Source organism: Leiobunum rupestre, chromosome 10 (assembly GCF_980474605.1).
Source record: "Leiobunum rupestre chromosome 10, qqLeiRupe1.1.hap1, whole genome shotgun sequence".
NCBI classification, from domain to species: domain Eukaryota; kingdom Metazoa; phylum Arthropoda; class Arachnida; order Opiliones; family Sclerosomatidae; genus Leiobunum; species Leiobunum rupestre.
The window spans coordinates 7,061,871-7,076,514 of NC_143393.1; the positions used below are offsets into that span (position 1 = coordinate 7,061,871).

At 35.9% G+C, this 14,644-nt stretch overlaps 1 protein-coding gene and 3 long non-coding RNA genes across 5 annotated transcripts; all 4 read left to right on the top strand.

Moving 5' to 3' along the window:
* Window positions 1–2,711: 2,711 nt before the first annotated feature.
* Window positions 2,712–3,932, top strand: LOC149923494 (FLYWCH-type zinc finger-containing protein 1-like). Of its 2 annotated transcripts, XM_090161049.1 has the most exons (5): window positions 2,712–2,751; window positions 2,816–3,035; window positions 3,112–3,144; window positions 3,513–3,574; window positions 3,659–3,932. In XM_090161049.1, exons 1-5 carry the CDS (start codon window positions 2,725–2,727, stop codon window positions 3,872–3,874), a joined length of 558 nt encoding a protein of 185 aa, XP_090017175.1. In that variant the 5' UTR covers window positions 2,712–2,724; the 3' UTR covers window positions 3,875–3,932. The 2 variants fall into 2 exon arrangements, with proteins under 2 accessions (XP_090017175.1, XP_090017176.1); XM_090161050.1 differs by lacking the exon at window positions 3,112–3,144.
* A 110-nt stretch (window positions 3,933–4,042) lies between these two features.
* LOC149923495 (uncharacterized) lies at window positions 4,043–5,496 on the top strand. The gene is made up of 3 exons (XR_016477013.1): window positions 4,043–4,109; window positions 4,170–4,613; window positions 4,687–5,496. It is a non-coding gene; the product is annotated as an uncharacterized LOC149923495 (long non-coding RNA).
* Window positions 5,497–7,623: 2,127 nt separating this feature from the next.
* On the top strand, window positions 7,624–9,103 carry LOC149923496 (uncharacterized). Its single transcript, XR_016477025.1, has 4 exons — window positions 7,624–7,669; window positions 7,736–8,121; window positions 8,196–8,783; window positions 8,854–9,103. It is a non-coding gene; the product is annotated as an uncharacterized LOC149923496 (long non-coding RNA).
* A 2,304-nt stretch (window positions 9,104–11,407) lies between these two features.
* Window positions 11,408–12,089, top strand: LOC149923497 (uncharacterized). Its single transcript, XR_016477090.1, has 3 exons — window positions 11,408–11,420; window positions 11,498–11,538; window positions 11,769–12,089. It is a non-coding gene; the product is annotated as an uncharacterized LOC149923497 (long non-coding RNA).
* Window positions 12,090–14,644: the final 2,555 nt, after the last annotated feature.

Genomic DNA, 14,644 nt, shown 5'->3' on the forward strand with positions numbered 1-14,644 from the left:
CCTTGAATGGAAAATATGGTTGTCTGGCCAAATTGTACACGAAAAATAACGATTTAGTTGACGTTTTAAATGAACATAATCACTGAAAATTAACGTATCATGTATATCATTTTACATAATTAAAACATGTTCGTATTTATCATTTTTCGAGCGTCCTTTTTATATTAATTCGTAAATCATTGTAGTTTATTTTCTTAGTTGAGTTCCGATAAGAAAAAAAAATTGTACAGTAGATTTAGAGATAGACGGAAATCGGTCCTTTGGGACTGAATAACGTTAACGGTTTAAGGACGTTTTCTTCCGTAACAAAGATCATTGGTTGGTTCTTCAAAAGAACTATAGTAATCAGTTAATTATAAGTGCAAATTTAACCTCATACCTGCGAATAAAAAAAGTGTAATATGTTTGTATTTTTTGTTAATGTTGCGAGAATACTCATACATATTGGTACGTTGTATTTTTGTAGAAGAATGGTTAGATTTATGGAGACCCAGAAGGCTGATCAGACTGAGCGATAGACGTGATTCGCGAAAAATTGTTGGATCGTCAAAAATAACTGGAAATGTAAGGATCCATTGACGACACGGCGCTAGAACAGTTACTAACTCTTTCGCTCCGTGGTTTCCCAAACAGTTCGAATTCAAAGATGGCCACCACGGAAGGGTTTTGATATTTGAAAACGAGACCTTCCATCGCTCTCACGTGACCGCAAGTAGGGAAGTGGCTTGGAGATGCGCCATGTACTTCAAAGTTCGTTGTACCGCCCGGGTCTACACAAAAGACGAGGAACTGGTCGATATGATGAATGAGCATAATCACTAAATACTCTTCGACATTTGTCATGTCTTAAATATCATTACAAAATAAAAAAATTGAAAAAGTTACTTTTGCGTTTGTTATTGAATTTACCGAAACAAGTCCCCAACACTATTTCGCCCTTAAGTGACTTTTTGTAGTAACCGAACTCTTTCTCTAGTAGCTTCGAAGTTTTCGTATCCAATCTCCCTGAGTCCATTCCGTCGACCTATCCGATTGTTTCGACATCATAGCTCTTGGTCGCAAAACGCCCACAATGTCGCCAGAGTATGTCTCTAACGTTATAATTTCTTACGTACAACACCAACCTAAAGGAACTGAAATGTTATCTTATAGAGCGTCGAATTTCGGAGCAGCAGACGCGGTAACCCATTGCTTATTTGCGACGGCTACACCTTCCACAAGAAGAGTACCGTGTCTTTAACCAGTCATTGGATCTGTGCCGAATACACCAAAACCAAGTGCCTTGCCAGAATAAAAACCGTCGAGGGGAAACTGGTGAATTTCGCTCGAGAACACAATCATGCCAGGAACGAACGCCGCGAGTAATCTCTCTAAATAAAAACTTTTAAATCAGTTGATGTATCCGTTACTATCTATTTTCTAATAAAAAGTGGTATTTTGAATCCACCTTGGAATTTCTATGAATCGGTACAGTGCTTAAAATTTAAAAATCGTAATGAATGTTATCGATACAAAATGTTTCTTTTATCGACAATGAGCTATTTTAGATGAGAAAAATCATTTGCGTTAAACACTCAACGATATTAACTAAGAATTGCAATCCGTGGTGTCAAGGATTTTGTATGTAAGAATGACAAATGACGATAGATTTAAAAAAGGGGAGACGATTGACTTAGACCATGCGCGGGTCATTTCAATTCTTATATTTTGTCAATATCAAAATCTAATTTCTCGGCTCAGCTAAAATTTATTCTCGAGGAAACCTCTTAATCGCGAGGCTGCTGTCCGCTTCTTATCCTTTCTACATACAAAATCCTTTTTTTCTAGTGTCGTATTTGTAGAGCAATTAAAAAAAAATATTTTTATCAGATCGAGTAAGGATGCGAACATTTGACCTACGACGGCTGTAGCCTCTAACTACCGTATTAAATTCAGCACGGGTGTGCAATCCGTCCTTATCTGGCTATGACCAAATGTCTCAAGCGCAGAGCCACTTCCAGAACTGCCGGAAGTTAACTTTATATGAAAAGGGCCTTCTATGTTCTTATATTTCTACGAATTAAACGTCAATTCATAAAATATAGTTATAACAAAATGCAAATTTATTATTTAAGCTATTCCTCAGAACACCTCTTACCAATGAGAACGGCTAAAACTAATAGGGCTTTTTTGGGACACTTTCAGGTACAATTACTCAATTAACATCCACACCAGAAATTCACTTATACAGCTTCAAAGTAAGTGGTACAATTTTGCACACACTCCGTTATTTAGAACTCATCTAATGTCTCTATTCCGTTTTTAGGACATTGAATATACAACTAGTCAAAGGGGTCGACCCCTCATTGTCCACGACGGCAATATTTATTGTAAGGAAAAGCACTCATTAATAGCGGTGTATTGGCGTTGTACGGAGTATCATAAGTTAAATTGCCGGGCTCGCATCAAAGTTAGCAACGACAAGATTATTAGTCAAACTAACTATCACAATCACGACAGAATTTTGTCAACTCAAAACGCTAGAATCCCACCAGCACTTGTATCTGCTACAAATGAATAAAATTGTTACGGCGCATAGTGTAATTTTATTGATAATCGCGTAACAACACATACATTTTGCACATCTTAACGAGTTTATTTCGGTAACTAACAACTTCTCCAATAAATATTTTACAATTTCTTAATTGAAAAAACCCGTTAATTCTAGGTCGCCATAAGGATAGAATGAGATCATTTCACGTAGCAGCTTCAGTAAGATGTTAATTTTAAGCGAAATCAATTTTGTCTCCTAACACTGTGTGCTATTTCTTTATAGGGTGGTGAATTTTCGACCAATTCCCGAGGAACGGAATACGTTAGCTACGACGGGTATACTTATTTCAAGCAACACATTGTTGGAAACGGCGCCTATTGGCGATGCGTCGAGTTTGTGCGCAACCGCACCAACAGGTGCAAAGGGACAGCCAAAACGGTGGACGGCTCCCTCGTTCGATGCTCTGTCAACCATAACCATCCCAAAAACATGCCCTCGAAAGGTTCGTACAACCGCCTTCCTTTCATTTTCATAATTAGAACGTCTGCAATGCAACAAATCGTATATATACCTTCTAGGCAATAAACGGGGTAAATACCAGAAACGTAAAGGTGCGTATATTAGAAAGTAGAAAAGCTGATTGTGTTCAGAGATTTATTTTTTATACTACTGGAGAAACAGGACGGAGACAATATTAAGGCGTTACCGTGATGCCAGCGGAAAATGAGACTTATAAAAAGTAGTTAAACACTGCTCATTTTTTATCTCGTAAAATGGCATCCTTCTCTTGCTGGACCCCTCTCTTTGATGTCATCACAAACGCACAAGATCTGATTTTTTCACCTTTCTCAAGCTTGCATGTCGGTCACGCGTTTCAATACCAGTCTTTACCTGTTCTCCATGATAAAACGATTCGTTTTACCAGAAGCCTCTCTTTGTCATTTCTCGAATAACTTCTAATCATAATTTCCTTATTTAGCGTCCGCAGCACCTCCACCAATTACTCCCGTAAGAGCATTCAAAAGGGTGTTCGATGGAAGTGTAAGCATTATTTTTATCTCAGAGTAAAAAAATGTTTTCTTAAGTAATCTATTTTAAAAGTAGAATAAAATTGGTCTCCTTTAGGAAGATGCCAATATTACGAAATCCAACTTGGGCGCTGATTATTTGATTTACGACGGTTTTAACTACCGCCGAGTGAAAACCAACAATGATATATCTTCCTGGGTATGTACATTGCTGAAACGCTACAAATGCACAGCGAAGGCACGAACCAAAGGCAATAAACTGGACTACATCTTGCACACTCATAACCATGATCGTGTCATCATTGATGATTAAAAACGCTTACCGCTTTAACTATGTTTCGTGTAACCATTGTATTATTCAAAAGTAAAATAAAACGTCTCATTAATAACGTTGTTTTCTCGTGTTCTTACTATATAGGTATTGGCATACTACTGATATTCGTGAAAGGTAGCTACATCGGGTTCCCTTCATTTCAGATATTCGCAACGCCATCGAAAGATTGGCTCAGATTCAGATGCAGAAACGGTGGGCAACGACCATCGATGATGTACGTTTTATCCTTGTTTTAACGTAATGAGACTCTTACGAACTCGTTTTTATCAAACAGGGTTTACAAATAGTGATAAATCAGAGAGGAAAAGAAACGTTACTTTATGACGGTTACACTTACACCAAGAACTGCTCGTCGTCCAGTTCCAAGTACTGGTTATGCGTTAATTACTACAAGAAGGAAAAGTGTTACGCCCGCGTTAAGACAACACACGATGTCCTGGTGAAATACACAAACGATCACAATCACCTGAGACCCGAGTGATGGTCGAGCACCTGTTTCAGCAAAATACCGTAGTATCGGCAATCATATTTTACGTTAGATATATTATCTGTAATTTGTTTATTTAAATAAAGTAATGGTGCTTAAATATCTGTTCTACGTTTATTCGAAAAAAACTCTTATTTTAATGTAAATGCGCTTATTTATTTTGGGTTTATTTTAGACATGGTAAGGTGGTTTCCTGTCCCGCGTCCCCAGCGGATCGATCCGTTTTTAAACGTAGGTAAACTTTTGTAGAAGTAGCTTTCTCGCATTACATCTCATTTACGGTTTTCAATTTGAACCTATTTAGTTAAGAAATTCCAAGAAACATTTCTTTTGGCACCAAGGATACCCTTACGTCAAAAATCGGAAAGTTGGACTCGAAAACGGTTCCGTAAAGTATTACTACATCTGCTTCGAATACCGCAGAAGTAATTGCAAAGCCCGCATAGCGTGTATCGACGGCGTCGTCACATTTTGTTCCAAAGCCAAACACAATCACCCCAGCAATTCAAACGAACTCGGCGCCCCAAGACCGTTGTGTTATTAGCTGCGATGTACAGTATTATTCGGAAATAAAAATATGGAAATATTGTCCGTAATTTCATTTGTACTCTTATTTTATATATTGTGGCTTTACATTTTGCAATATCTAACCGAATGCAACTCTTACAGAGGTTTTCATAATCAATAGAACCAACGGAGTCAAGAATAATCAACGCATGGCGATACCACACGTAATACCAGATCCCGACTTTCCAGAAAGGGTGAATGCGCTAAAACCATTATATTTCAAAGTTTTTGGTCGTTAAGTCATGACTAATATAAACCTTTGTTAGTGTTTGACGTATGTGAAAAGCAACAGAGGGTTTTCGTTGGTCCACGAGGGCAATATTTTCAGTAGGAGCTCCTCTGTGTGGGCTAAAACTAAAATGAAAAACGCTGTCTACTACAGATGCGCCGAATACGCCACTGTCAAATGTCCCGCTAGGTTGAAAGTCATAGATGGATTTGTGACTAGGTTCGGGAACCTACACAATCACAAGACCATAGTTAAGAGTTACCGTACCTAAGAAAACCTACTGAATCACTGTATCCCCTAATAACATGTACCGCTCTGCTGTGAATAAATATGATAGTTTTAGCATTTGCTTTTATCAAACTTAATATCTTAGGTTTCGGTCTAATAAATTTACAAGTTAGTCAATACGCGAATTGTATCCGTTTTTTAGGAGTACGTTTAATTCCGAATGGCAAAGGAGGTTTTAAAATGATTTACGACGGAAACGTATTCACCAAAGATGGCTCTAATTTTGAAGCGACCTACTGGAGGTGCATCAAGTATTTCAAGACGCGATGTCCAGCTCGAGTTAAACTAGTCAATAACGCAATTGTGGCATCATACGCCAATGAACATAATCACGATAAACAAATATTTCCCAACTATTAACTTGATAATTTTTTCATGCTTTAATAAAAAAAAATATGTTGGAACGAAATTTATTTCATTACCCTACACCAAGAATGTATTTATTTGTATTTATGGAGAATGACTATTTTGATGCGGTCTAATCTAACCCGGGACGAGAAGGAGAACGAAAAACCTTAACGTCGTGTGTTTCAGTGGTGTCGTATGACGAAAGTCTTATAGAACCAATGGGATACCGGGCTGACTTTATATTTTTAAGGGGGAGGAGCTTACAGTTAGAGCGTGAGGTGAATTGGGAGTAACGCTAAACATCATCTCAACATAGTCATTATCCCCTTATAATAAATTAATACATACTTGCCTACTCGTAGTTCTTAAATTGTTCCTTTTCGTTGTTGGTCTAATTTTTGCGTCTTTTTAGTCCATTATTTGGTACCCAACCAGAAGGGAGGTTTTAAACTGGTTTTGGATGGTCACGTGTTCACCAAAAATGGGACTGGATTGAGAGCGTCCTATTGGAGATGTATCGAGTACATTCGGACCAAATGTGGATCAAGGGTCAAAATGATCAACGACCGAGTTGTCAACTATATCAAAGACCATAATCACCGTCAACCGGAGCTAATTAACGACTCCGCCCTATTTTTGTAAAATAATTGTTTAAATAAAGTTTCATTTTATCACTATTTTCGTTAATGTTTAATCCTGCAAAAATTTCTATACAATTATAATTGATAATTTCCTGATTTTAACACGTTTTTGTTACAGGTTTTCTCCAAATTGATCTGTCAAAATACGATTACGGTATTATTAACGTAATACATTTTTCGTTTGTACAAAATATCAGAAGTATATAATATAATATATTGCGAAATGCCACCCATAAAAGGCACGACGCAGTTTCGAATATTCACGAACTTGCCACAAGCATTGAATTCATTGGTTGACAAAAAATAGGGAACTATCACGGAAACTCCAAAACTTTTGTTTAAATAAGATAAATTTGTATGGATTGAGAACGTTTTTCGTAAAGGGAATGCTAAATTCATTAGTTGCTTTTGCACTAATAAAACGTGTAGAACTCAAGGAAATCGGTTTTCCATATTTCGTAGAATGTATTCATTTATACTTATTTTTCTTCACCTAGTCATTATCAATATTAGCGCTATTCTCAATCTGACAGTAAGCTCCTTCCCACTAAAAATATCAAATAATTGGTTCCCTAAAACTTACATCTTCCAACGTGATTGAAACACACGTCGGTGACGGATTCCGTCCCCCTCTCGCGACGGGATTAAATTAGATTTAACGAATTCATTCTCCCTATGTGTAAATAAATACATTCTTGGTATTTTTCGATCGAATAACATTAGCAATATAGGGAAGTATATTATATACTTCTGATAATATTGATTTTAAAAGCGTCATATTGAACCAGTGATTCGATTAGGAAAGAACATCCGGAAAAAGCATTTGTAGTAATTTATTGCATCACAAAGGATACTCCTATTACAGAAATAAAAAGGTTGGAGAAGCAGTCGCTTACTGGCTTTGCGTCGAGAACTACAAGGCCAGGTTCCGCGAAACAAAATGCAAAGCGTCTCTCAAATGCGTCAACGGAGTCGTGGTTAGCTACTCAAAAGTTGGACACAATCATAGTCCAATGCCAACATGAATTGTATATACGTTTAACAAAGTTTTGTATCAAAAGATTTTGAAAATAAACATTTTAAAATTTCGTCTTTAAGTGAAATTTATTATACGAAGCTTTGTTTACATTTATCGTATACAGAAATACATCGGTACTTTTTAATTTTTAGGAATGCTCTGTCCTGGTTCAATCTACTACACTCAATATTCAGACGTAAGATCATTAACATATACTCTGGATTTCGGTGCAAATTATTTAATTTTAACTTGTTAATTTCAGAATAAATTGAGGTATTCCAAAGGGAAATTATTGGTTCACGAGGGATATTCTTATTACAGAAATAAAACCATCGGTACCACGTCTTATTATTTGTGTATCGAATACTATAAAACGAAAGAGAACAAATGTAAAGGCACCGTTAAATGCGTCAATGGGACGGTGCTAAGAGGTTCAAAAGGTCACAACCACCCCCCTTTCTGAAATGCAACTTCAATAAAGTTTTTTCAAAGTCAGATAAAACCTAGTTGTTATTTTATTTTATTGAATATCGAACGAAAATTGTAATCGCCGTCATACGTCACTAACATATTGTTTAACTACATTTATATATAGTGAATCCCGGGAACAGCTGTGAAGTTGTGGAATTTAATACCTTTCGAAGACCGGTGAGAGTGTTATATCTATAAATATAAAGGTTGATATCAGTATAATTACGCGGGCTCTATTTTTCAATTTCTAGGAGATAAAATTTATCAAGTCCCGCAGAGGACAAGACAAGATGATCAGCGAAGGATTCACCTACTTCAAGATACACCGGAAAAACAGTGTCTTCAGTATCGGGTGGCACCAAAGAACGACCACAACCAGCGAGACAACCCACTGGAGATGCACAATGTACAAGAAATTAAAATGCCCTGCCAGACTCAGTACTTGTAACGGGGAGCTTGTCAAAGCGCTGCATCGGCATAATCACACTCCCATTGATGAATCCTTGTTCTGGGCCTATTGAAAATACCCGGCTCAGTCCTCCGTGTTGACTATTCAAATAAAGTTATCTTTTATTTTAAAAATGTTGCGGACGATTTCGCGGTTTTTAATGGTCGTAGGCATATTTTTCCCTAGTAACATATTGAACGAAATATAAATCCGTTGCGTTCTTTTCATACCAAATGTTCGTATTTAATTTACCGTATGTTACTTAAACAATTTTCCAAATTACACTAGAAATGAAACTAATTTATTGTACTTGCTAGGTTACCCGGTATACCTTTCGACAGATTCGACACCTGCAACGGCAAATTTTTCTCGATTGGATAATATAGCAAAAGTAATTCTAAAACTGTAACTACGGTTGTTTGTAAACTTAATTTAAAAAACTTCCAAACAATTATCTTAAGGGCATGATATTTTTGAAGAGCCAAATGGGTACGGATATGGTCTACTTTGGAGGACATTATTACTACCGGAAAAGAGTGTCAGCAGACGACATCACCACCTGGAAGTGTGCGTCCTACAGACAGTACAAATGCCCAGCCAGATTTATCGCCAAAGGTGATACCGTCATCAAAGCCATCGATTTGGAGCATAAACACCCTCCAAAAACCATGAGAAATTTGTATTAATCTGCACCCATATATTTTATTAATAAATTCCATAATATTGTACAGCGATTTTATTTAATTTACACAAACACGTTTAACTAAAGTTTGTTTTTGTTTAATTAAAATATTTCCCTTTCGGTTTAGAGATAATTTATTTTAAAACGGAGCTTGACGGAGATCACGGTATACACGTAAGGATTCAACTATCTATACAGTTCCGTTTTTCTTATTGTTTGTTTATATCAGAAATCATTTTCGTTTAGGAAATTCGCATCGTACATCATTCTGGAGTCGTTAGGCCGAACCTTATTCACAATAACTTCATTTTTAATTTGGAGAGAATTAACGGAAAAAATAAGTATATTTGGAGGTGTTGCCAATACCGGAAATTCAAATGCAAGGCTCGCTTTATGACTTGTCAAGGCGCAGTTCTTCGTAGCTCTATCGACCATACTCATTGATACGCCATGATATTTTTGTATATAATACCAGTATTGATACTTGGGGAACAGAAATAAATACAGTGTCTATATTTTTCTAAATATGCGTGTTTGTTTTTTTTAGCATATTTCTGTTCGCGTCTAATCTTACAGAACTAATATAGTTTTGTTGCGTTTGGCCATCTTTAGGTGACAAGTTGGTCTTTCAAAAAACTTACAAGGGCAACGAAAAAGTCTTGTACCAGGGTCACGTTTTTCATAAGCTTAGGAAAAACGAGTCTAACGTTTCTTGGTGCTGCGCCGACAAATCCCAAGACAAGTGCACTTTCCGAATTTTTACCAGAGGTAAAGAACTTGTGGGCGTATCGCATCTACGACACAATCATCCACCCAGGCAAAGGCGTGGCTCGAGGCGTTGCTTGAGGCGGTAGAAACCATTGTTGATACTTTAACAAGTGACCCATTGGCGACAGTAAACGCGATTTGAAGCGCTCTTCTGTAAAATATGTTAACCAGACTGTTGAAATGTAGAGTAATAAAAAAGTCCATCTCTTATTGTGTTTCACGTTTCTTTAACTACAGCGATCATATCATTTTGAAATGGTCCTAAAGACCCTATCATTTTTTTAACTTATATTTATATTTTTATCACATAGTTAAAATCAATCTGAGAAATTTCTAAAAAAAACGCCAATTTATTTGATGTTGATCTCGATAAGCATGACCTTCTATAAATATTATTCGTGTCGAAGTAGATTTCTCTTCGCGGCAGCAAATATTTTAAAGTTTCTGTGTTAGGGTATTGTCTCCTTTTTAATATATCCCAAAAGTTGAAACTTCAATCCTATTAGGTATTTATGGTCCTATAGTTATTGTATAATTTTAGGATTTGAATCTATAGTACCTGTATATAGGTAACTCACGGCTGGCAGCCCTGCAACTTCAAAGTTTGAAGAAAACCAATTGTGGGAATAGTTTTAAATATTTTCTTTCAATTAATAGGTTTTCTACACGAAGGGAATTGGACGAATTCTGAGGTAAACGCTTTATACTGAAATTAGCCGTAGTTAAAATTTATATTTAAATGTTTTATACCACCACTTTTAGGAATTTCAATACATTAACAAGTTTAATGGTAACGGAATACTGTTGTACAAAAACTACCGCTTCTATTTGGAAAAGAAAAAGGCTTCATTGCAGAACCTTTACTGGAGATGCAGCGCTTACAAAAAGTGCAAATGCAGAGCTCGACTTGTCACCAGTGGAAGAGATATTATTAGAAATCTCATAGAACCACATAATCACTCTCCCACTTATTAAGACTACACATTTATCTTAATTCAATAAAAAATATAACAGAAAAGTATCCATTTTCTTTTAATATCAACCTACATTTTATTTTCTTTAATTCTTAGTAAAATTTTTTGGTTATTAATAAATAGTTTAAGTTGAATAATGATGTAACATAAAAGTATCCATTTTCATTTACTCTAAACCTACATTTCATTTTATACATTTTTAATGACATTTCTTTGTTATTAATAAATATTTAGACTTCTACCCTATGGAATTATATGAAAATGAGACCCCCCCTCGGGTACGTTTGGTAAAAGAGAGGTTAAAAAATTGAATGTATCCTAATATTGTCTTTTCCTTATTTTTCGTAGAGATTGCGGTTTGTGTGTTCTAAGAGGGGCAAGAAACACTTGGTTTACGAGAACAACGTCTTTCATTTGGAAAGAATCAGTTGCTCAAATAACAACATTTGGAGGTGTTCCCGATACGAAAAATTCAAATGTCGGGCCCGAGTTATCACTCGAGAAAATATGATTCTCCGAGACTTATCGGAACCGCACAACCATTCCCCTTCTAAATTAACCAGTTGCACTTGATCTTTGCTGCAATAAAAACACTTGCAATTTTGTAGGCAGTCTTTTCTTAACCGCTACTATTTTCAAGAATTTTCTAATTTAAAATTTTAATCCATAGGCTTTCTTTAGGTTTGGTTAAAATGGAATTTGTACAGGACGAGTCTATCACTGTAAGTGGTATTTCCTTCTAGCAGAGGTACTCAAATGGGCTAACTTTAGTAAATGGTGCTCTCAATCTTCAAAATCGTTATCTCGAAAATTTACAATTAAATACGATATTTTGGGTGATTTTGACCTTCATAATGGTGATCTTTAGAATTAGAAAATTGAACACCTCTGCCTTACATACGAAGAATACAATGGGCTAGATTATCACTTGTTGTATTGCTTGTGTTTATAGCAATTGCGAATCATCACCTCATCACTCAATAACAAGAAACAAATCGAGTACCAGAAATACTTATTTTATTTGGAAAACATTTCCAAGAATAATCGGGTTATTTGGAAGTGCGCCGGCTACAACAAGTACAGATGTCGCGCCAGAATTATCACTTTCGAAGACAGCTTAATTCGGGACGTTCTGGTGGCCCATAATCACGAACATCCGGTTACGAAACGTCGTTGAGACCAGGGTTGTGGATTTTTTCTTTAAATCAAATTGATTTATTTCAGACAACCCTGGTTAACAATATACAACATTTTCTTGTACGCAAGGTCGAAATAAAATAATTCCAGTCAAACTCTTCTCTTATATTCATTGGATATATTTACTTCACTGTTTTTATATTTCATTTCTGACCGTGTTAAGTCCCTGAATACGCGGCTTATACGCCTACCTCTCACTAACATTAAGTACATTTTATTGATGCTAGAACTACAGTTGGAATGCGATCTATCGGCCAGAAGTCGACAATTATTCTTGTCCAAATTTGCCGATATTACCGATGGTCCAGATAGCATCCTACCGACGACGGAGGATACGGTACGCCGAGTATTTTACCGCGTACCATCTACCAATTCATGTATTCAGGTTAACAGATAATAAGTTGGTAGTAACCTGTTCGCCTCGTGATTCTCGGAAGAAAACACATGTCCTTCCGCCATTTCGTCGTGAAATCTTTCCCCCTTTCTGTCAGTAAGGCAGGAAGACGCGCAAGCGCTCTCTCTTCGTGTAGGCGGAGAATATCTTCCGGGAATCATGAAAACAAGATATAGTTGCTTCCGCTACATGTCTCTGTCAACCTGAATACATTCCCGCATCTACCAATCGTGGCAGAAATAACGCAAATTTTTACCGTTTATTCCAGGATTTAATATTTACTAAAAGCGCTTATGGTAACGATATTATCATCAACAAAGGCTACACTTTCTACAAACAGCGGGCCAGAGCCAATACTCACACGTATTGGAAATGCGCTGGTTACGTTAAGTTTAAATGTCCCGCTAGAATCGTTACCGTCAACGGATTACCCGTTAATAAACACAAGGATCATAACCATCCACCGAAAAAGGTTAAAACTCTGCGCATCGCATCCCAGAGATTATAAAAAACGTTCCATCAAGCCAGCAAGGCTCTCTCATTTATTCTCCCACAGATAATATTATAATACCAGAAGTTTATAATATATTTTTACGAGAAAAGTATCCATATTGAACATAAAGTTGAAACGTGTATCTTGGCAGACTCGAGGTAGTGTTCAATGGGAACGTATTTTGAAATATAAGCGAGAACCTACGAAGATGGATGTTTCAAGCTAATAACATTAGCAGTATAGGGATATATATACTTTTCTGGTGAGATAAATATAATATACTTTTGATAACTCACCGTGATCAATTTTATTTAATACACTTCAATTATCTTTATATTTTGTTATAAACAAATACAAATATATTAGTCAATTCCAACTCGTCAGTATTCTATCATTCTAGTCAAAAAAATTACTTGTATATTTATTTACAATAAAGTGTTATTAGAATCGCACCGTTGAAAGTTCATTATTTAATCTTACAATTATGTTATTGTAAAAGTTCAATTTTAAATTTACATCGTTGTGGTGTTTTTGTTTTAGCATTTAACAGCTGGGACAACGCCAGAGGTGTAAATTACGGAAGAAGATACCGTCGGTACGCTATCACCAATATAGAAGGCCCCAATTCAAACGACGTAATGAATAGTAGCATAAGTTATACTATAGACATAAGTATGGCACAAAAATGCATCGGTTCATGACAGTTTGTCACAGAATTATTTACCGGATTAGTTTGATGACAATAAATACTAATTGAAACATGTTTAAGTTTAAAATTCGAAAATGATTTTTTTAGTTACTATTCAATAACATCTCACTTTTGTGTTTGCTAAATTAAAATTAATTTTTTCTTTTGAAAACGTTTTTATTATAGCGAAGTCTTAGCATCTCTTACTGGTCTTACCATGAAGATTTCTCGAGAGTCGTTACCAAGTCAAAAGACTAGTAATATCTTATCAATACTTGGCAATTTTCTATTTTGTTTAGTATTAGGTGAATAGGATGTATGATACTTATGTCTATTACGTTACTTATAGTAATTTTGGTTACTAATTCAGCAATTTAACGTTGAATCGTATTTTCAGATATTATATTTCTCTACTAACACTCGAGGGAAGAATATGTTAGTGTACCAAGGGTACACCTTCTACAGACAACATTGCAACGGAGAATATACTTTCTGGAATTGCAAAGATTACTACAAAACCAGGTGTCACGTTAGATTGAAAACGAAAGGCGACCAACTGGTTCGCAAAATACACGAACATAACCACTCTTTAAACGCTGCAACTAGGCTTTGATGTACTTTGCTTATGAAAAATAAACAGTATATGTATTGTGTCGCAGGACCCGCATTATTGAGAATAACATTATTTCACTGAATTAAAACAAATAGTGAATTGGTCATTATATTTACATCACTGTGTATTTTTATGTAGTCAGTATCGCTGATTCATTCAAGAAAGGTTTACGGTACAATATTACCAATGTCGAGGGACCCAATCCTTACGACGTAAGAATTAATTCTTATTTTCGGGTTGCGTTTCAAGTGACGTAAACCCCCTTTAAAATTTCAGGTATTACATTTTTGTAGGAGCATTAGGGGTAAAGTGAATATAATATACCAAGGATACATATTCAACAGGGAACGAGATATCGGTGGTCACACTTATTGGAATTGTAAAGAGTACCACAAATATAAATGTCACGTTCGTTTGAAAACGAAGGGTCATCAATTGATTCG

Excerpts from the sequence above, each read along its gene's own strand:
- LOC149923494 (XM_090161049.1), top strand. The coding sequence starts at position 2,725 with ATGAGATCATTTCACGTAGCAGCTTCA. Across the intron at positions 3,036-3,111 it reads CAAAAACATGCCCTCGAAAG|GCAATAAACGGGGTAAATAC; the intron begins GTTCGTACAACC and ends TATACCTTCTAG. Across the intron at positions 3,575-3,658 it reads AAAGGGTGTTCGATGGAAGT|GAAGATGCCAATATTACGAA; the intron begins GTAAGCATTATT and ends GGTCTCCTTTAG.